Source organism: Anthonomus grandis, chromosome 15 (genome assembly GCF_022605725.1).
Source record: "Anthonomus grandis grandis chromosome 15, icAntGran1.3, whole genome shotgun sequence".
In the NCBI taxonomy this organism is placed as follows: domain Eukaryota; kingdom Metazoa; phylum Arthropoda; class Insecta; order Coleoptera; family Curculionidae; genus Anthonomus; species Anthonomus grandis.
The window spans coordinates 1,746,576-1,768,581 of NC_065560.1; the positions used below are offsets into that span (position 1 = coordinate 1,746,576).

At 29.8% G+C, this 22,006-nt stretch overlaps 1 protein-coding gene across 2 annotated transcripts in view; it reads right to left on the minus strand.

Annotated features, from left to right (window-relative positions):
- Window positions 1-22,006, minus strand: part of LOC126744904 (tachykinin-like peptides receptor 86C) — a 96,082-nt gene that overhangs the window by 9,347 nt on the left and 64,729 nt on the right. For both annotated transcript variants that reach the window (XM_050452492.1, XM_050452491.1), the window contains 2 exons: window positions 17,205-17,355; window positions 1,400-1,596 (listed from right to left, as the gene is read on the minus strand). In XM_050452492.1, the coding sequence (XP_050308449.1) occupies window positions 1,400-1,596; window positions 17,205-17,355 (348 nt within the window). The remainder of the gene's footprint in view (window positions 1-1,399; window positions 1,597-17,204; window positions 17,356-22,006) is intronic.

Consider the following 22,006-nt stretch of genomic DNA (forward strand, 5'->3'; position numbering starts at 1 on the left):
TTTGTAATGTGAAAGTCGAACTAAGACCGGACACGTTAAGAATCTAGGTAGGTAGTTAATAAAAATAGATAATCTAAGATCCACTGTAAAGAATTTAGGATGAAGTTAATTTAGTTTTTAGTAAGTCCAAATAGGCAGATGTATTGCGGAGAATTTACTGGACATCATGGATCAGAAACTAAAGATAATTCAAAATATATAATGGAAGAAATTAGCGGAAAAAACTAGTGGGTTATCTTCGCTGTTAAAGTAAAAACAATTATTCATGAAAGAAACTAGGGGTTTCTAAAAAAAATACCAGCAAGTCATCTTGCATTGAACAAACTAGGGGTTTCTAGGAAAATTACTATGGGGTTTTTGTACTTAAGTATATACAACTGTTGTATATCATTAAGAATAAAAATTTAAATTATTTACTCCTTGGCTCATTTAAACGTTTTCCTTATATTTAAAATGTTTAACCATCCAATGCGTGTATCATCAGATTAACTTCTTCTACATTGAAATTGGTAAGAATCCATCATTCGTTTTTAATGATATACAACAGTTGTATACTACTACGGAGTATGAAATATATGATTCTACAGATGATCTACCATTAGCCATTTTTAACAACCGATTTTTTAATCAATCAATGTGACTTTAAACCGTCATGTCTCCTAGTTAATATTTAAACTGATGTGTACCAAGAGTTCTTAAACACGTCGTTTTATAATTTTCAACTTCAGTTTTATTTACACTGTATAATGTAATTTAGCCATCCCAAGTCTAAGGCAAGTAATTAGCTAATAATGAAAAGCACACATTCAAAAGCGGAACATCAAACCACAGCGGAACGTTTTATCGTTGATTGAAAAGGCGAGTTCCTTTTCAATCAACGGTTTTATGATAAAAATCATATATGAAAGCAATTAAATATTAACACGATATATGTATATACAAATTTTATGCATTAAACGAATTTCAAAAAAAAAACCCTTTGTCTCTTGTAAACATTCTATAGTAAAACCGTGCAATAAAAGTACAGTTTTATTATAATATATATTAATTGCTTTACAGTCCTATTGTTGTTTTAGCACGCCAACAAATTGGTTTTCTTTGTTTTCCGGGTCTTTATTAACACCCGCGGTCGGTTTTTGAATAATCGCTTCGTTTTAATAACCTGTTACTGTCAAATATATATTTATCAGTAAATATAAAAAATATTGCTATAAGGAAAATATAATGGATTTTTATTAAAAAAAAACCCAATTAAAAAAGGTCTATTTACCCCATCTAGTTTTATTTAAAGCTTTAAAAGCTTTGTGGGAAAAGCGTCATCAAGCAACTTTAAATATTTACATGTTTATAATTCCCTACAAAATATCAATAAATTACCGAGGAAAAAAAAATGGCTTACCTAGCATTCATCCAATAGTAAATCAGCGGATTGAACATGGCGTTAGACATCGCGAACCAATAAAATCCTAAATAAACGTGCTGCGTGTATTTGCTGTAGATGATGCTAGTGTCAAAGTACACGTAAATGAAGTAGCTGTGGTAGGGCAGCCAGCAAATTCCAAAGATTACTACAACTAGGATAAACATTTTTACAACCTGGAACAACATAAAAACAGTGAATAATATATAATTCCACTGACAAAAATAATCAGGTATTTCTACCTCTATAAGAAGGTGTGCAAGCATTTTTTTGTTGGCCTTGCACTAAGTGCAGATACCCACTGCACACATTTAAACATGTTGATATGTGAGTTTATAGTTGTAAATCTCTTAAATGGCGGTTCGTTTGATTCATCGGTGAATCGCGAAAAGCAGCTTGACGACACGTTAAACTTTGAATCTCTAATTTAATAACTTGGGCATTTTAATGAATTAATTTCACGTATAGTATTAGATTTGCAAGTTCCTATCCTAAATGCCATATATCCAAAGGGGAAAAATGTCCATAATTTTGGTTTTAATTTTTTTTTCTGAAAAACTATTAGTTGTAGAAAAAAAGTGGTTTTACAAAAGTTGTTTGGAATTTTAATACGCATCAGACGCAATAGAAAAATAATTTTTAATTCCAGTAGTTTTCCAGAAAATTGGAAAAAACCTCTAAACAGTTTTTCCTTATTTTCTCAAAAACAAATAGGAAATCGAAAATTTTCTCATAGCATTAGATTCCTGATTGAAAATAGAACAAATCATAGAGAATAAATTTTAGCTCTAAATCGAAAAATAAAAGAGTTACGGACGATTTTTGAAAAATTAAAAAATTTTTGGATGAAAAATAAAAAAAAATAATTTTTTTTGGAAAAATTATTTTTTTTGTGGTAAATCGATAAATCACCTAAAAAACTTCAAAAAAGTATTATAACACTTTTCTGAAAACTGTACCTGGAAAGAATTATATTCAAAAATGTCTTTCTTAAAAAATCCAAAGTGGACACCCTGGAAAAATGTCCACAATTTTCGTTTTTATTTTTTTTTCTGGAAAACTATTAGTTGGAGAAAAAAAGTGGTTTTACAAAAGTTATTTGGAATTTTAATACGCATCAGATGCAATGAAAAAATAATTTTTTAAGTCCAGCAGTTTTCTAGAAAATTGGAAAAAACCTCTAAACTGTTTTTTCTTATTTTCTCAAAAAGTAATGAAAAAATCGAAAATTTTCTCATAGCATTAGATTCCTGATTAAAAATAGAACAAATTATTAAGAATAGTTTTTAGCTCTAAATCGAAAAATAAAGGAGTTACGGACGATTTTTGAAAAATAAAATTTTTGGATGAAAAATTAAAAAAAAAATTTTTTTTTTTTAATTTTTTTAATTCTGGAAAAATGTCTATAATTTTCGTTTTTATTTTTTTTTCTGGAAAACCATTAGAGAAAAAAAGTGCTTTAACAAAAGTTGTTTTGAATTTTAATGCGCATCAGATGCAATAGAAAAATAATTTTTTATTCCAGTAGTTTTCTAGAAAATTGGGAAAAACCTCTAAACTGTTTTTTCTTATTTTCTCAAAAAGTAATGAAAAAATCGAAAATTTTCTCATAGCATTAGATTCCTGATTAAAAATAGAACAAATCATTAAGAATAGCTTTTAGCTCTAAATAGAAAAATAAAGGAGTTACGGACGATTTTTGAAAAATTATAAAATTTTTGGATGAAAAATTAAAAAAAATTTTTTTTGGAAAAATTATTTTTTTTATGGTAAATCGATAAATCACCTAAAACACTTCAAAAAAGTCTTATAACACTTTTCTGAAAAATGTATCTGGAAAAAGTTATACCCAATAGAGTCTTTCTAAAAAAATCCAAAGGGGTACCCCTGGAAAAATGTCCATAATTTTCGTTTTTTTTTTTTCTAGAAAACCATTAATTAGAGAAAAAAAGTGCTTAAACAAAAGTTGTTTTGAATTTTAATGCGCATCAGATGCAATAGAAAAATAATTTTTAATTCCAGTAGTTTTCTAGAAAATTAGGAAAAACCTCTAAACTGTTTTTTCTTATTTTCTCAAAAAGTAATGAAAAAATCGAAAATTTTCTCATAGCATTAGATTCCTGATTAAAAATAGAACAAATTATGAAGAATAGCTTTTAGCTCTAAATCGAAAAATAAAGGAGTTACGGACAATTTTTGAAAAATTATAAAATTTTTGGATGAAAAATTTAAAAAAAAAATTTTTTTTGGAAAAATTTTTTTTTATGGTAAATCGATAAATCACCTAAAACACTTCAAAAAAGTCTTATAACACTTTTCTGAAAAATGTACCTGGAAAGAATTATATTCAAAAATGTCTCTTAAAAAATCCAAAGGGGACCCTGGAAAAATGGCCACAATTTTCGTTTTTATTTTTTTTTCTGAAAAACTATTAGTTGGAGAAAAAAAGTGGTTTTACAAAAGTTATTTGGAATTTTAATGCGCGTCAGATGCAATAAAAAAATAATTTTTAAGTCCAGCAGTTTTCCAGAAAATTGGAAAAAACCTCTAAACAGTTTTTCCTTATTTTCTCAAAAATTAATAAAAAAATCGAAAATTTTCTTAAAGCATTAGATTCCTGATTAAAAATAGAACAAATTATGAAGAATAGTTTTTAGCTCTAAATCGAAAAATAAAGGAGTTACGGACGATTTTTGAAAAATAAAATTTTTGGATGAAAAATTAAAAAAAAAAATTTTTTGGAAAAATTATTTTTTTTATGGTAAATCGATAAACCACCTAAAACACTTTAGAAAAGTCTTATAACACTTTTCTGAAAAATGTATCTGGAAAAAGTTATACCCAAAAGAGTCTTTCTAAAAAAATCCAAAGGGGGTACCCCCTGGAAAAATGTCCATAATTTTTGTTTTTATTTTTTTTCTGGAAAACTACTAGTTGGAGAAAAAAAGTGGTTTTACAAAAGTTGTTTGGAATTTTAATACGCATCAGATGCAATGAAAAAATAATTTTTAAGTCCAGCAGTTTTCCAGAAAATTGGAAAAATCTCTAAACAGTTTTTCCTTATTTTCTCAAAAACTAATGAGAAAATCAAAAGTTTTCTTATAGCATTGGATTCCTGATTAAAAATAGAACAAATCATGAAGAATAGCTTTTAGCTCTAACTCGAAAAATAAAGGAGTTACGGACGATTTTTCAAAATTATAAGATTTTTGGATGAAAAATTGAAAAAAAAATTTTTTGAAAAAATTATTTTTTTTTGGTAAATCCATAAATCACCCAAAACGCATTAAAAAAATCCTATAACACTTTTCCAAAAAATGTACCTGAAAAAAGTTATACTAAAATTTCTCAAAATTCTGTTTTCTTCAATAGAAAAACATTTTTTTCCAATTTTTATTTTTTTTCTGGAAAACCATTGACCAGAGAAAAAAACTGTTAAAACAAAAGTTGCTTTGAATTTTAATGCACAGTTAATTTTCGAATTTGAGGTATTGCGTTCCAAAGAATTTGCCATTATGCCTCCTGTTTTGAGTGAGAAATCTAGGGTATGAGTAGCCATTGACAGGCTAAACCTTATATTAAGTTTGTTCTAGCAGAAGTTTGAAAACTAATCCGGGATTCCGACTGCTTGTCACCTGTTCTAGCAACAACAAAGTTCAGTTTGGAAATTGGTTTCAAATCACTGAAAGTAGTCCGTAGAATTTCCTAGGGATTTCGGTTTGGGACATGCGCAAGGTATATGTTAAGGCTCTCGTGTTTTTTTTTTGCTTCTCAATTAGGTAATCAATAAGAAATGTATATCGGATTTGGAGTTTGATCTTGTTGTTTGATCACGTTTCATTGCGGGATAATTGAAATTTGATTTTTGCCGCTTTCAAAGTATTAGGGCTGGTTTTAGAGTTAATTTACTACTGTATTTATTAAATATCTAAAGAGAGTTATATAAAAAAATCATTAAAATTCTGTGTAAATTTACATTATACCGGGTGGTGCGTCGCCGAGCGGAACACAGGAAAACCCATGTAAATTTTAAGGGGGTCAATTATTGGCTTTCCTGTACATTTTATCGAAAAAATGTAAGATAACTTCTTGAGGAGACCAATCTGGCAAACCCTCGTGCAAAGTTTCAAAAAATTTTAAAAATAAGCGAATCTTGAATTATTCAATTAAATGTAATTGCAAAATTAGCAAATTTTCGGTTCAGGTAAAACCAGGCGACGCACCACCCGGTATAGCCCCTGGACTAAAAAACAAACTGTAATTAAACATAATTTACTTACAGCAATACATAAAAGGCACAAAGACATCCACACTGTATTCATCTTACTACAACACTAAATGCCACCCAAATAAAACAAAATAAAACCGCTTTCCAAATACGCATTCAACGCTCAAATAACACAAAGTTCTTATCTACCATAATTTAATAAAATCACATTGCATAGTATACATTCCAGGCGAGTGAATCTAAGAAACCTTAAACCTATGTCTGGGACAACTTGAAATAATAATACTAATAGATTGGTGAAGGCGCATACTTCAACACAACAAATCCGCACCTCGGTGCGATTTGAAATAATTCTTAATAATTGGCGAAAGCGCCGGTGATATTTCAAATATTTCAAATTGGCTCGGACCCCTGTTTAAGGAATCGCCGAGACTTATTTTACTCTAAAACCCGAATTTGTCGGCAACGTTGCCAATAGAACCGCATTCATCAGTAATCCGATTATTTTTCACGGTATTTACCAGTGTGTTTTTAATAATTTTATATTAAAAGAGTGTAAGATGCGGCAACGTTGTATCGTTTCGCTTCATGGCGTGTATCGAAGTTTATTATATGAACTAATACCGGGTGGTGCGTCGCCGAGCGGAACACAGGAAAACCGATGTAAATTTTAAGGGGATCAATTATTGGCTTTCCTGTACATTTTACAGAAAAAATATAAGATAACTTTTTGAAGAAACCAATCCGGCAAACCTATATTCTGCGCGGTGGGATTAAAATGCAACACCCTGTAATCGATTTCTTTCATTTCGTGGTAGGTAGAATCAGATTTTGCTGATTGACCTATCAAACTATAGAAAAGAAGAAATCTTAAGGCACATCAAGATATTCCAGTTTCATACGAAGTCTTGTCTTGTATTCAGCCCCTCAAGTTTATTTAAAGTTCAATTTTAATGGTCAGTCTTATGAAGTTTTGTAAATTCTCCAAAACCTTTGACAGTGTGTCACAAGAGCTGCATTGATCCCAGTTTCTTGGTATAAATTGGTATTCTTACAGGTTTTTGTTACATCTTCAGAACTGTATACGAATTCTGAAAATGATCTCATAGAGTTTGAATCCTGTACTATAAATTCTGCCATATTTTCATTAAGGCGCTTCTTTTACGACTCATAAAATTTTTTTCCTGACTTTTGTTGGCTCATAACAACCCTCCCTATATACCGATTTTTTTCCAAAAACCATACAGCTCTCAAGCCTCCATTGAACTTTTAGTCCTGAAAATTTCAAGCGGTTTGAAGGTTCTGAATTTGAGTTATTGCGTTCTAAAGAATTTGACATTATGCCTCCTGTTTTGAACAACCTTCAGATTCTTGTTTTCCAGAGACTCCTGAAACTGCAGAATATAAAAAAAGACTTGAGAGCCAGAAATCTAGGGTAAGAGTAGCCATTAACAGGTTAAACCTTATATTGAACTTCTGAATGCACAGACAAAATTTATTGGAATATACAGGGTGTTCGAAAAATAGACGGAGATATTTCAATGGGACATGGATCCGGAAATGCACAGTTTTCAAGATAAAGGGTGATACATTTTTTTTTTATGTATCATGAAACCTGTGCATTTCCGGACCCATGTTTATAGAATTTTTTTCTCATATTTTTTCACCCATTGAAATATCTCCGTCTATTTTTCGAACACCCTGTATAAACAATATTGTATCCAGTAGCTTAGAAATCCTGGACTAAGAGAGATCGTTGGATCCTTAATATCCATATTGTATTCTCTTAATTTCCTCGTGTAATATTTCTGTTCTTTTACATAATTTTGACCTTCATGTTAAGTTTTTTCATTAAGTTAAAATAGTTAAGTTAATATACTTTTAAAAGACGTTCTCTTTTAAAAGTATATTACTAACAAACCCTATATTGTTACCCTGAGCAGAAAAGTTCTTCGGGTAACTCCGTTAATTGGATTTTGCCAAGGTAATATCAGCCCAAAAACGGTTTTGTCTTTCGTTAAATTAATAAATAAACTTCTCTTTAATAACATTAGAAAAAATAACTAAAATATTTAATTTGTGCGACGTCATATAAAACACCTTATAATATTATTTTGAAGTTTCAAACTTAGGTTTATTACTTATCAAAAGTTTTCCAAGAGAGATCATAAAATGTTTTAGGCGGCATGAGGCGAATAGTGATGAAACGAAAAAATGCCACATGAATATTGATTGCTTGGGGGATTCAGTTTATAGTTGAACATATAGGAAGTTAGAAAATTGGAGATTGTTCTTGTAATAACCGTCGTGTTTCTATTCTATTCTATTCTATATAGTATATTAAGAATCGTGTATCGTATCCATTTAAGTTATGCATAAATTTCATGGAAAAATTTAACTTTACCCCCTTTTTGATTTACCCCCATGTCATAAGTCTGTATTTTGTTCATATCTCCCTCGATAATACAAAAACTCCTACATAACAATTTTTTTATGTTATAAGGTGGAAAAGTCCTTTTCTCGTATTTCCACTCTCTGGTTTTTTTTTAGAGTTCTGTTATTGAATTTTTCGCTTCCACTTATTCGCCCTTGAAAAGTCGCCTTACTTTAGGACCTAATTTTTTGCCAATATTTGTCTTTGCAAAAGTAAACAGACGAGACACAAAAAAAATCGATTCGTTACAAAAGAAGAAAATCTGAATGTATTTAAACCGGCCATCGACATTTTTATTTATACAAGTTTAAAAATAACCGCCATATCGAATTTCTTTAGGACAACTAATAGGGTAAAAGTATATATATTCCAGCATCAAAGTTCCTCGTTAGAGTAACGTATGTGTCTCTTGTTTCTCTCATGTTTTATGTTTCCTATGATGTTTAAGAACATCTTAGAAGCGAAATGCTTTTAAGAGCCAGTCAGTAACAAAAGAATTTTGTGGTAAAGGGGTCATGTTTGAACTTATGGTTAAAATGGGATTAGCGGCTTAATAGTAGCTCATATTGTTATTTATGCACTCCTAGTTTTCGTGTTACTGGTGTATTTTAGTTATTTACTACTGTTCATGAATGCCATCTTCAGGTTTTAGAAAAAGCGATTCAAAACTTAGTGGATAAATTTCTTGTAACTAATAATGCTATTAGATTAGATATTATACAAGAAAAACAGTGATTTTTCAAAGGGATTTCTTACTGGGCAAATGTTTGGGGTGGGTGGGGGGGCAAAGGTTGCTTTGATGAAAAACATTGTTTCTGAAGAAAATATATATTAAATACTTAATTTAACAATACTATTAATTTTTATCTGATATAATTTTTGTATATAAATATTTAGTATAAAAACAGCGTTATTATATTGGATAATATGGACGAAAAACAGTGATTTTTCAGAAGAATTGCATCAATATTTAAGGTGTAGTAATCGAGCTTAAATCCCGTAAATCGTGTGGTAATTTTTTTAAATGCCGAAATTTTCTCACTTTCGTAAACAGAACAGTATATGATATACTGTATGTCTACAATTTAATAAATAAACCTTGATCTTACACGGTTGATAAATATACCAAAACCAATAAATATTGTAGACAGTTTTGGTTTGTAGTCCAAAGTTGCCTTTTAACTATGACTGAAAAAATCTTGATATTGTCAAAGTCCAAATATTTTTGAAACGCACTTTTTATTTTTAAAAAATGGGCGACTAGTAACTGAATATAGAAACACTATTTTGTACCATTTTATGATTTGTACTAAAAAATCTTTCACCATGCAATCCTTTCAGTTATCACAATTTTTGCATTTAAATTAAAACACTTTAGAATTTTCTTAGTGATGGAAACCCTGTAGCATAAGGCGTTTCTAGTACAATTTTAATTTAAAAAAATGGATGAGCAATAATTCAAATATATAAACAGAATATTGTACTATTTAAAAAATTGTACTAAAAATGCATTGTGTATGACCAGAGGTCATTAGTGTCGTCAGCAAAAAGTCTCTATTTTACAACAACAGCCTTGGTCTTTTCAGGATCTGGTAGTATAACTTTAGAAGATATTAGGTGACCTAAATATAAAATTTCTTTCTTCAAAAAATCGCACTTTTTAGGATTAAGCCTTAAATTTGTACTTCTAAGTCTGTGCATTATTTTAATTAAATTTTGATTATGATATTGAAGGCAATTCCCAAAAATGCAAAGGTCATCTAAATAGATAAAACAGGCATCATTTAACCCTGACATCGCTATAGTCATGAGTCTTGAAAAAGCGCTAGGGCAAATTTTCAATCCCATTGGTAGCCGTGTCATTTGGAATTGACCTTGATTTGTTGTGAAAGATGTTACAGGTCTACTACTTTGTTCAAGTTCTAATTGAAAATAAGATTGAGCCAAATCCAAATGAAAAAAATAAATAGAACTCGAAAGAGAGTCCAAAATTTCGGCAATATTTGGGCGAGAAGAATTTGCCTATTAATTAATCGGTAATCTATTACAACTCTGTATTTTTTCTCACCGTTGGAATAAGCTTTCTTTGGAACCAGTAATAGTGGTGAAGAATATTCCGAAATTGATGGTTCAATTATATCTTCTTTTAACATTTTTGTAATTTGGTTATCCAATTCTTGCTTTTGAGAGTGAGGTAACCTATAAGGTTTAACATACACCGGAGATGAATTCTCTTTTACTCGAATTTTTTGCTTATTAATATTGGTTACTGTTAAGGGGTCATTGTCTAGATGAAAAAATATCTGCAAATTTGGCACTACGTCATAAATTTTCAAATTTGCATACGTCATAATCTTGTATATTTTGTACTCTAGAATGAAATTTTTTTAAATTTAATTTCCTTTTCAGTTACATTTAATATTCGAACTGGCATTCTATTCTCTTTAACATTCTCTATCATACTTGCTACCAATACTCCTTCGCATAATTCATCATTCACAACTAGCCATTCACCCTCTAAGTTAGTGTCAATATATTTAATTATTTCACATCTCGGGGGAACAAAAATAAAATTATCGTCTTTTGAACTAATTTTCCTATTATTTACCCATAAGGAAATAGTAAAATTTTCATAGTTAATTGTAGAATTAAATTTTTCGAAAAAATCCGATCCTAACACACCTTGTATACCACTATCAAAGCTCTCTATAACATAAAACTTATGTTAACCGTAAATAAAATAATTGCTGATCCTCGCGAAACGGTAGACCCAGAGATTCCTATTATTTTTATCTTTTTTGTTCCGTCAGTATAATTTGATAAATTATTCAATGCATTTGAAAAAATACAACTTAAGCTTGCTCCTGTGTCACATAAAAATAATAAATCTCTTGAAGCACATTTTACTCGAATAGTATTTAATCCATTTATGCTATTTAAAAATTCTACGTTCGCATTTAAATTAGACTCGAAAAAGCAATTTACTTGTAGGGTCATCGCTACCTGCATTTTCTGCACTCTCGGTAACATATACGCGACCATTATTCCTGGTGCTGGTAAAATTTCCGCCTTGTGGTCTCCTACAAAAATTTCTACCCCGACCTTGGTTCCGATTTATTTCCCGGAGTAAAGTGCCTTGCACCTTGTCTACCCCTAAAAGAACTATTAAATCTACCCCTATTAATATTAGTATTTCCATGAAAATATTGGGTACGACCACGAGTATAAAATAGATTGGACGAAGGGACACTCGAAAAATTTGCAACTTCTTCATCTTTCGCTCCTATTATAGCGTCTTTTAGATTCTCGTAATTTCTAGCTTTTATTATGGTTTTTAAATTACTGTCTCGCAAACCATTCGTAAAAGCACATAGCGTGTTTTTCATTTACCGACCTAAGAATACAATAATCAATCGATAATTTTTCTATATTAGGTCCATAAGCATCAATACTTTTATGACCTTGTTTTGAGTTAAATAATTGGATTGCAAGAGCAGCCGATGATTTTTTCGTAAGAAGGTGTTTTTTCATATCATAAATTAACTCTTCGATAGTGTTATAGGTTGGTTCCAAGCGTATTTTAGCATTTTGTGTTAATTTTACCTTAAGCACATATTTGATAAGTACAGCTTTACCCTCATTACCTAGCATTTCGCTATACATCCCAATTGCATCAGTTAGCTGTTTGGTGGAATCTTCCGATCCATCCATCTTGGTCACTGATTGTTCGCCTATAACACTACTCTCTTCGACCACTTCCGTAGTTGCTCCTATATTTAATTTTTAAGTATTAATGATTTCTACTCTTCCTAACAAAACTTCCTCACACTAATATTTAAAGTAATTTCTTTAACAAATTCACTAGCTAACTTAAACACATCTTCCTGGTGTTCAGATATGTCAAAATTAATTCTTTAACTCATTAAGAAATTTGTTTACGCGCTCAATATTTTCTCTACGTCCTTGAGGCTCTTTTCTAATATTACTAATTAACTGTACAATATTTCCTAATAATTCTTTAAATTTGCTATCCATTAATAATTACTTGAGAAAAAAAATATTTAAAAATAAGCGTATATACTACTAAAACATTTAATCTGTTCTTACTCTTTAACCTCCATATTGACCATTGTACTAGAATCCATAACTATAGACTTTTCCATATTTATCTACTTAACACTAAAACTCACTAACTACTAAATTCACTACTCACTGAGGTTCTGCTTAGTTCATTAAACTAGTTCTTGAGTTCGCGTAATTTCACGTCTTATTTTAGTCTCTAGGCCCGACGAATGCAGTACCAAAGCATACATATTAGTACGACTGTACCACCAACCAACCCCATAACTTCCATTGCCGATACGCCATTACGTCCATCAGCAGTACGCCGCCGCTATTTCCACTTTGTGCTGTTATAACTTCTTCCTTGGATTGTGTTTTACCCATTTTAAGTATCGATTTTAACTTTCTTTTCAACTGGACTCTTTTTAAATGGAACCACATACAGGGTGTCCCGAAATTACATCGCAATATTTTACCAGCCGCATCTTTGTCTAAAAATAAGACAAAAAGTCCATATACAGTATGGTTCAAAAGTGCATCGTTTTTAAGTTACAGGATGTTTTATGAATCATGTTAAAGATGGTTTTTTGTTAATATATCCGGAACGCCAAGTTGTAACCTTTTGAAATTTTCAACATTTACTACTGGTTTTATTATAAACTGATATTGCAACCATTTTTGCCAAAATGTATACAGGGTCGTGTAAAATAAGTGGTCGGTAAAGTTTAAATTGGTAAAACTTTTTTTCTAGCAACTCCGTAATGATTTTGGTATTAGAATTGAAAAGAACAAACATTTTTACATAAAATAGGTGCTCTTGCCTAATTTCGATAGGAGCTTCCGTTTTCGAAAAAATCAATTATTAATAAATCATGAATTGGTATTTCAAAAAGTAACTACAAATAACATCTTGTAAAATAATAGTTAGCTGTGTCTGTTGACAATTAGTTTATTTATTAAATTTTGTTTAACGTTTTGTTGACATTTTACATTTTTTAAATTTGCTTTGGCAAAGTAAATTAGTTCTTTTTTGTGATTCATTTTTTAAAAATTCAAGAGTTAGCTGACATGCATTTTGTTTATGGTTTGTGTAATGGCAGTTCTTTAGCGACTGTCCGAGAGTATCGCCGAAGATTTCTCCTAAGACATGTTCCAGATCGTCAAATTTTTATAAACACTCACCGAAATTTATGCAATAACGGAAGTTTTCAAAGAGCTCGTGGACAAGGCAGACCACATGAAAATTATAATTTAGAAAATGTTTTAAATGTTTTTGAAGAAAATCCGGGGGCAAGTATAAGAAATGTGTCAAGAGCCACACATATCCCTCGCTCTATAGTAAGTAATTAAAAAAATTACTTATTGTTACGATAGAAATTTAATTTTTATTAGATTGGAAGAATGCTAAGATCCCAAGGGTTACATCCGTTTCATTACCAGCGGGTCCAAGATTTAGAGCCAGACGATTTTCCATTGAGGATCCAATTTTGTCAATGGGTAATTAATAATCCAATCTTAATTCCTTCCAATTTTATGGATGGACGAAGCCACTTTCACACGAAGTGGTTCATTTAACATGCATAATAAGCATTTTTGGGCAAATCAAAATCCAAGAGCCATAAGGCGTAGAAATTTTCAAAGAAGGTTTTCGGTAAATTTGTGGGCAGGATTAATCGGGGACCAACTTATTGGCCCGATAGAATTACCCAATCGGCTAACTTCGGAGAATTATCTTCATATGCTGGAAAATAATCTTGTGGAGCTTCTGGAAGAAGTTCCTCTTATCTTATCATAATTTTTCAACAAGACGGAGCGCCTGCTCATTTTGATCGCAATGTGCGTGAGTGGATGAACAACCATTTTCCTGAACGTTGGATTGGTCGAGGTGGTCCTATAAATTGGCCTCCTCGATCTGCAGATCTAACTTCGTTAGATTATTATTTATGGGGACATTTAAATGAGTTGGTATATACCGTGGAGATAAATACCCGTGAACAACTGATGCAAAGGATTAATTGGGTTGTTAATGAAATAAAGAGAAATCCATTTGTTTCAAGGGCTTCTAATTTTGGGGAATCATTTTGTTTTAAGGGCTAGTCGCGCAATAACGCGTAGGGCAAGATTGTGTCTTCAGCAAAATGAAAATCACTTTGAACATTTGTTGTAATTTGTGCTTTTTTGTTTGGTGTTTATATGTTTTTTTTTATATGTAATAAATTAATTGTTCCTTTTTTTACTTATTCAATTACATTAAAAAAAAAAAACAATTGAACTCGAAAAACAATTTTTGATCTTAAATAAAGTATTTGTGATAGTCTTAGGTCATGTTTATCCCCAACGGATTTTTAAGATGCTTTTTAATTTTATTAACTGTTACCAAAATAACTTACGCGTTCTCTTAGCAAAACATTTACATTTAATTTCTTCGAAAACGGAAGCTCCTATCGAAATTAGGCAAGAGCACCTTTTTTATGTAAAAATGTTTGTTCTTTTCAATTCTAATACCAAAATTATCACGGAGTTGGCAGAAAAAAAGTTTAAACAATTTAAATTTTACCGACCACTTATTTTACACGAGCCTGTATACATTTTGGCAAAAATGGTTGCAATATCAGTTTTTAATAAAACCAATAGTAAATGTTGAAAATTTCAAAAGATTACAACTAGGCGTTCCGGATATATTAACAAAAAACCATCTTTAACATGATTCATAAAACACCCTGTAACTTAAAAACGATGCACTTTTGAACCATACTGTATATGGACTTTTTGTCTTATTTTTAGACAAATATGCGGCTGTTAAAATATTGCGATGTAATTTCGGGACACCCTGTATAGCAAACTTTTTAGCTAGTAGCCTTTTTAATCTGTGATGGAACTTGGAACTGTAGACATTGTGCTACCACTATAAAACTTAACTTAAGCACGTGCGGCTGGCAGGGTCTCCATATAATATTCTTAGTTTGGAGACATAAAGAATATATTGTTCGAATGGAACGTACTCAAATTAAAACGCACATTCTCTACTAAAACCAAAACTATATTATTTCCATTCAAGTATAATAACCTTTTGTTCGATAGCTAACTTGCTTACGCTATCATAATTAATCGACCTACTTATAGGCTAGAGGCAATAACCATACATTAACACCTATTTCCTTTATGATTTCGCTTAGAAACAATAAGCCATCGCAGATTTCTTTAAAAACTACTTTTAAGGGTCTTTAACCTATTGCATACTACCACACACTTATAACATTGCCGATATCATTAATATAATATAACAGAAATAACAGGGGACCTAAAACAGCTCCCTGAGGTACTCCATATTCGTTTATTAGTAATTCTGACACTTCTGACCTGTTTTGTAAGTAAGATTTAAACCACATTAAAACTTTATGTTTAATACCCATCTTTTCCAATTTTTTTAACAGATTAGCTCTATTTACAGTCTCGAATGCTCTCTTAAAATCAAGAAACACCGCCAGAACAAAGTTGCCCTTATCCTGTTCTTTCAAGAAGGTATCGCATATATTAACTACAACAGATTCATATGAGTGACGCTCACGAAAACCTGATTGATTTATCACGAAAATATCGTTAGAATCACAGTATTCTTGTAGTTGTTCTTTCACAGCAATTTCTAACACTTTCTCATAAACCTCCACGGTATTTATTGGTCTAAACTCATTATGGGAAATAGTATTTAGTACTTTTGGTACAGGGATTATTGTTGACACTTTCCAAGCCTCTGGAAATACTCCGCTTGAGAGTGATGTATTTACTACATTTAAAAGTCGATTTCCAGCCACACTAATAACGTTCATATAATTTCTTGTTTAATTTAAATAAAATATATTTCAATTTGTACATTTTACTCATATCTTCACGAACGTCGTTATTCCACGTTGCTTACTACAGAACAATAACGCTGAGAGCAAAAAGCAATTTAAATTTCGCAACACTACATGCTACGTATAGTAAGCCGGGAGTGTATTGGAAATGCACGATAAATTGCGATGAGTAGTTGCAATAAACGAGAAGTTTAAAAATTAAAATCCTCAGATGTTGCCAATTGAGGGTCGAACCCTTGAAGGCAGTTATTATTGGTTTATTAAGGTTATGTATTATTTTCAGCCTTAATGTATATTAAGAGTTTCGCTAACAAAGTAAACATGTACTCCCAAGATCAAGCATTCCATTTGATTAATATGAATAATTTTTTTCTAATATCCTACTCGTTTATCCTACTCTGTGGCGTAAAATAAGGTCTAAATAATAAAAACCAAGGCCTGTTTATCATTGGAGTATATATTTATATAATTATGTTATCAATATGCAGATGCCGAAAAACCAATAAGCTAGAGGCAGCAATCAATTCAGCTCACAAAACAGCATCCTATTTCAATATTGGGATTAAATGAAAAATCCAGGCTGACCAAATATAAACACGGACATAATAAGTTAAACCTCGATATAAAAGAAAAATATATTTTTTGTAGCAAATCATGTATTTATTATATTTAATATTGCACAACTCATTTGCAAATTTAGGGCATATTTTAAAACATAATGGCTTCTTTGTTCCTCATCCCCTTTGTCTGTTGTACACAGATCCTTATATTTTTCTTTTAGTAAAGTATTCTTAATTTCTTAAGTATTTTTTGCTATAATACCGTTCAACAAAACAACAACTTAAAAACAAAATTATATAAGTTAAATAAAGCAGAGTTACAGAAAGAAACTGACAAAACGAGTTCGAAGTTTGGGAAACTTTCAGCAGTTTACTGACAGGAAGTGCTAGGGATATTGAGTGAAACTTCTTCTTTATTTATCGAAGGGAAGCAATAAGTTACGTAGTTACCAATTCTTTTAGCCAACAGATTTACTAACTTAGTTAAAAAACGAGGCTATTAATTAATACACCAGTGAATCGACATTGCCTAACTTAAATGACTAATGTAACATTTCAGAAGCAAGTTATCATATAAGAACGAGCCAAATCAATGAATGAATGGATTGAATTGAAGCAAAGGGGGGATAAACAAGAAAATACGCACCTTTCGTTTCGATTTGATTAAATCCTGCTGACGCTGAGTCAGCTCCCCGATTGATTTCGAGCCCCACAGCTCTTTTCCCATCATGGTGTAACTCAGCGACATCAGCGTCATGGGCACCAAATACGCTAAAATAAGGAACAGCATCTGATACCTGAAAAACGTAATTTGCTTAAAACGTTTTACGTTTGATTGGTGAGAGGGGTCTGAAGCATAGTTTAGAGGTTATTTGGAATATTAGAACAACAAAAAAAAAATGATAAAAGTGTTTTTGTTTGTAAAAAGTTTATTGTAATTTTGTATGAAATATAATTTTTTTTTTTACTTTTAAGGAATATTAATCGTTGCCATGTAGTGTCATGTATGTAATAAAATAAAGTTTTTTTAATAATTTAGTAAAAGCTTGAGTAATTTTGGATCATTTTTAAGAGAGTTATAAGCGTTGTTGTATTTAAGCTTCAAAAAAATTGAAAAATTGTTATCATCATCTCTGAGTCCCTATAAAAAACTTTCTATTAAGAAAATTAGGTTGATATATTACTTTTGTCATAAAGTGAAGTTTTTTTAATAATCTGATCGAAATTTGGGTACATTTTGACAATTTTTGAGCGATTTATGGACGTTTTTGTACTAAAGCTCCAAAAAAATTGAAAAATTATTACCATCGTCTTTGAATTCCTGTGAAAAATTCCTCATTAAAAAAATTTACTTTAAACGCTTTTTTTATTATAAAATGATGTTTTCTTAATAGTTTGATAGAAGTTTGAGCAATTTTGAATACTTTTTAAGGGAGTTATGGGTATTTTTATCCTTAGGCACTAAAAAAGTTAAAAAATTGTTACTATCAACTTAGAGTTTCTATAAAAAAATTACTATTAGGAAAATTAAATTGACATGTTATGTTTGTCGTAAAATGGAGCTCCCTTAATAACCTGATGTAAGTTTGGATAAATTTTAACAATTTTTCAGGGAGTTATGGGCGTTTTTGTACTTAAGCTCCAAAAAAATTGAAAAATTGTTACCATCATCTTTAAGTCCCTATAAAAAATTTATTATTACACAATTTAACTTAAAATAATAATTCTATAATAAAGTGAGGTTTTCTTAACAATTTGGTGGAAGCTTGAGCAATTTTGGACAATTTTTGAAGGAGTTAGGGACGTTGTAGTCTTTAAACTCCAAAAAAAATTGAAAAATTGTTACCACGACCTTTGATTCCCTGTAAGAATTTTTTTATTATAAAATTTAGCTCAGAGTAATGTTTTTATATTAAAATGAAGTTTTCTTAATAATTTGGTGGAAGCTTGAATAATTTTGGACAATTTTTGAGCGATTTATGGACGTTTTTGTACTAAAGCTCCAAAAAAATTGAAAAATTATTAGCATCGTCTTTGAATTCCTGTGAAAAATTCCTCATTAAAAAAATTTTCTTTAAACGCTCTTTTTATAATAAAATTATGTTTTCTTAATAATTTGATAAAAGTTTGAGCAATTTCGGATACTTTTTAAGAGACTTATGTGTATTTTTATCCTTAGACACTAAAAAAGTTGAAAAATTGCTACTATCAACTTTGAGTTTCTATAAAAAAATTACTATTAGGAAAATTAAATTGACATGTTATGTTTGTCGTAAAATGGAGCTCCCACAATAACCTGATGGAATTTGGGATACATTTTAACAATTTTTGAGGGAGTTATGGGCGTTTTTGTACTTAAGCTCCAAAAAAATTGAAAAATTGTTATCATCATCTTTAAGTCCCTATAAAAAATGTATTATTACACAACCTAACTTAAAATATTAATTCTATAATAAAGTGAGGTTTTTCTAACAATTTGGTGGAAGCTTGAGCAATTTTAGACAATTTTTGAGAAAGTTGAGGACGTTGTGGTCTGTAAACTCAAAAACATGAAAAAATTGTTACCACGACCTTTGATTCCCTGTAAAAATTTTTTTATTATAAAATTTAGCTCAGAGTAATGTTTTTATATTAAAATGAAGTTTTCTTAATAATGTGGTGAAAGCTTGAATAATTTTGGACAATTTTTGAGCGAGTTATGGACGTTTTTGTACTTAAACTTCAAAAAAATTGAAAAATTATTAGCATCGTCTTTAAGTCCCTATAAAAAATTTATTATTACACAGCCTAAATTAAAATATTAATTCTATAATAAAGTGAGGTTTTCCTAACAATTTGGTGGAAGCTTGAGCAATTTTGGACAATTTTTGAAGGAGTTAGGGACGTTGTAGTCTTTAAACTCCAAAAAAAATTGAAAAATTGTTACCACCACCTTTGATTCCCTGTAAGAAATTTTTTATTATAAAATTTAGCTCAGAGTGTTGTTTTTATATTAAAATGAAGTTTTCTTAATAATGTGGTGAAAGCTTGAACAATTTTGGACAATTTTTGAGCGATTTATGGACGTTTTTGTACTAAAGCTCCAAAAAAATTGAAAAATTATTAGCATCGTCTTTGAATTCCTGTGAAAAATTCCTCATTAAAAAATTTACTTTAAACGCTTTTTTTATTATAAAATGATGTTTCCTTAATAGTTTGATAGAAGTTTGAGCAATTTTGAATACTTTTTAAGGGACTTATGGGTATTTTTATCCTTAGGCACTAAAAAAGTTGAAAAATTGTTACTATCAATTTTGAGTTTCTATAAAAAAATTACTATTACAAAAATTAAATTAACATGTTATTTTTGTCGTAAAATGGAGCTCCCTTAATAACCTGATGTAAGTTTGGATAAATTTTAACAATTTTTGAGGGAGTTATGGGCGTTTTTGTACTTAAGCTCCAAAAAAATTGAAAAATTGTTATCATCATCTTTAAGTCCCTATAAAAAATTTATTATTACACAACCTAACTTAAAATATTAATTCTATAATAAAGTGAGGTTTTCCTAACAATTTGGTGGAAGCTTGAGCAATTTTAGACAATTTTTGAGAAAGTTGAGGACGTTGTGGTCTGTAAACTCAAAAAAATTAAAAAATTGTTACCACGACCTTTGATTCCCTGTAAGAAATTTTTTATTATAAAATTTAGCTCAGAGTGTTGTTTTTATATTAAAATGAAGTTTTCTTAATAATGTGGTGAAAGCTTGAATAATTTTGGACAATTTTTGAGGGAGTTATGGACGTTTTTGTACTAAAGCTCCAAAAAAATTGAAAAATTATTAGCATCGTCTTTGAATTTCTGTGAAAAATTCCTTATTAAAAAAATTTCCTTTAGACGCTCTTTTTATAATAAAATTATGTTTTCTTAATAATTTGATAGAAGTTTGAGCAATTTTGGATACTTTTTAAGGGACTTATGGATATTTTTATCCTTAGGCACTAAAAAAGTTGAAAAATTGTTACTATCAACTTTGAGTTTCTATAAAAAAATTACTATTAGGAAAATTAAATTGACATGTTATTTTTGTCGTAAAATGGAGCTCCCTTAATAACCTGATGTAAGTTTGGATAAATTTTAACAATTTTTGAGCAAGTTATGGGCGTTTTTGTACTTAAGCTCGAAAAAAATTGAAAAATTGTTACCATCATCTTTAAGTCCCTATAAAAAATTTATTATTACACAATTTAACTTAAAATATTAATTCTATAATAAAGTGAGGTTTTCCTAACAATTTGGTGGAAGCTTGAGCAATTTTAGACAATTTTTGAGAAAGTTCAGGACGTTGTAGTCTTTAAACTCTGAAAAAAATGAAAAAATTGTTACCACGACCTTTGATTCCCTGTAAAAAATTTTTTATTATAAAATTTAGCTCAGAGTGTTGGTTTTATATTAAAATGAAGTTTTCTTAATAATGTGGTGAAAGCTTGAATAATTTTGGACAATTTTTGAGGGAGTTATGGACGTTTTTGTACTAAAACTCCAAAAAATTTGAAAAATTATTAGCATCGTCTTTGAATTCCTGTGAAAAATTCCTCATTAAAAAAATTTACTTTAAACGCTTTTTTATATTATAAAATGATGTTTTCTTAATAATTTGATAGAAGTTTTAGCAATTTTGGATACTTTTTAAGAGACTTATGGGTATTTTTATTCCTAGGCACTAAAAAAGTTGAAAAATTGTTACTATCAAATTTGAGTTTCTATAAAAAAATTACTGTTAAGAAAATTAAATTGACATGTTATTTTTGTCGTAAAATGGAGCTCCCTTAATAACCTGATGTAAGTTTGGATAAATTTTAACAATTTTTGAGGGAGTTATGGGCGTTTTTGTACTTAAGCTCCAAAAAAATTGAAAAATTGTTATCATCATCTTTAAGTCCCTATAAAAAATGTATTATTACACAATTTAACTTAAAATATTAATTCTATAATAAAGTGAGGTTTTCTTAACAATTTGGTGGAAGCTTGAGCAATTTTAGACAATTTTTGAGAAAGTTGAGGACGTTGTAGTCTTAAAACTCAAAAAAAAATGAAAAAATTGTTACCACGACCTTTGATTCCCTGTAAGAATTTTTTTATTATAAAATTTAGCTCAGAGTGTTGTTTTTATATTAAAATGAAGTTTTCTTAATAATGTGGTGAAAGCTTGAATAATTTTGGACAATTTTTGAGCGAGTTATGGACGTTTTTGTACTTAAGCTTCAAAAAAATTGAAAAAGTCCTTATTAAAAATTTTATTATTACCTTGAAATATTAACTATTTAATATTTTTTTACGGGCCTATAGCAAGATTCTTAAGGATGGATTCGAGGGTAAAAACGTCATTATGGCTTAAAAATTAAAGTAGCCAGGGGTGTTTTGATTGAGGTAATATTTTTGGCTACTACTCTTAACAGATTCCAACTT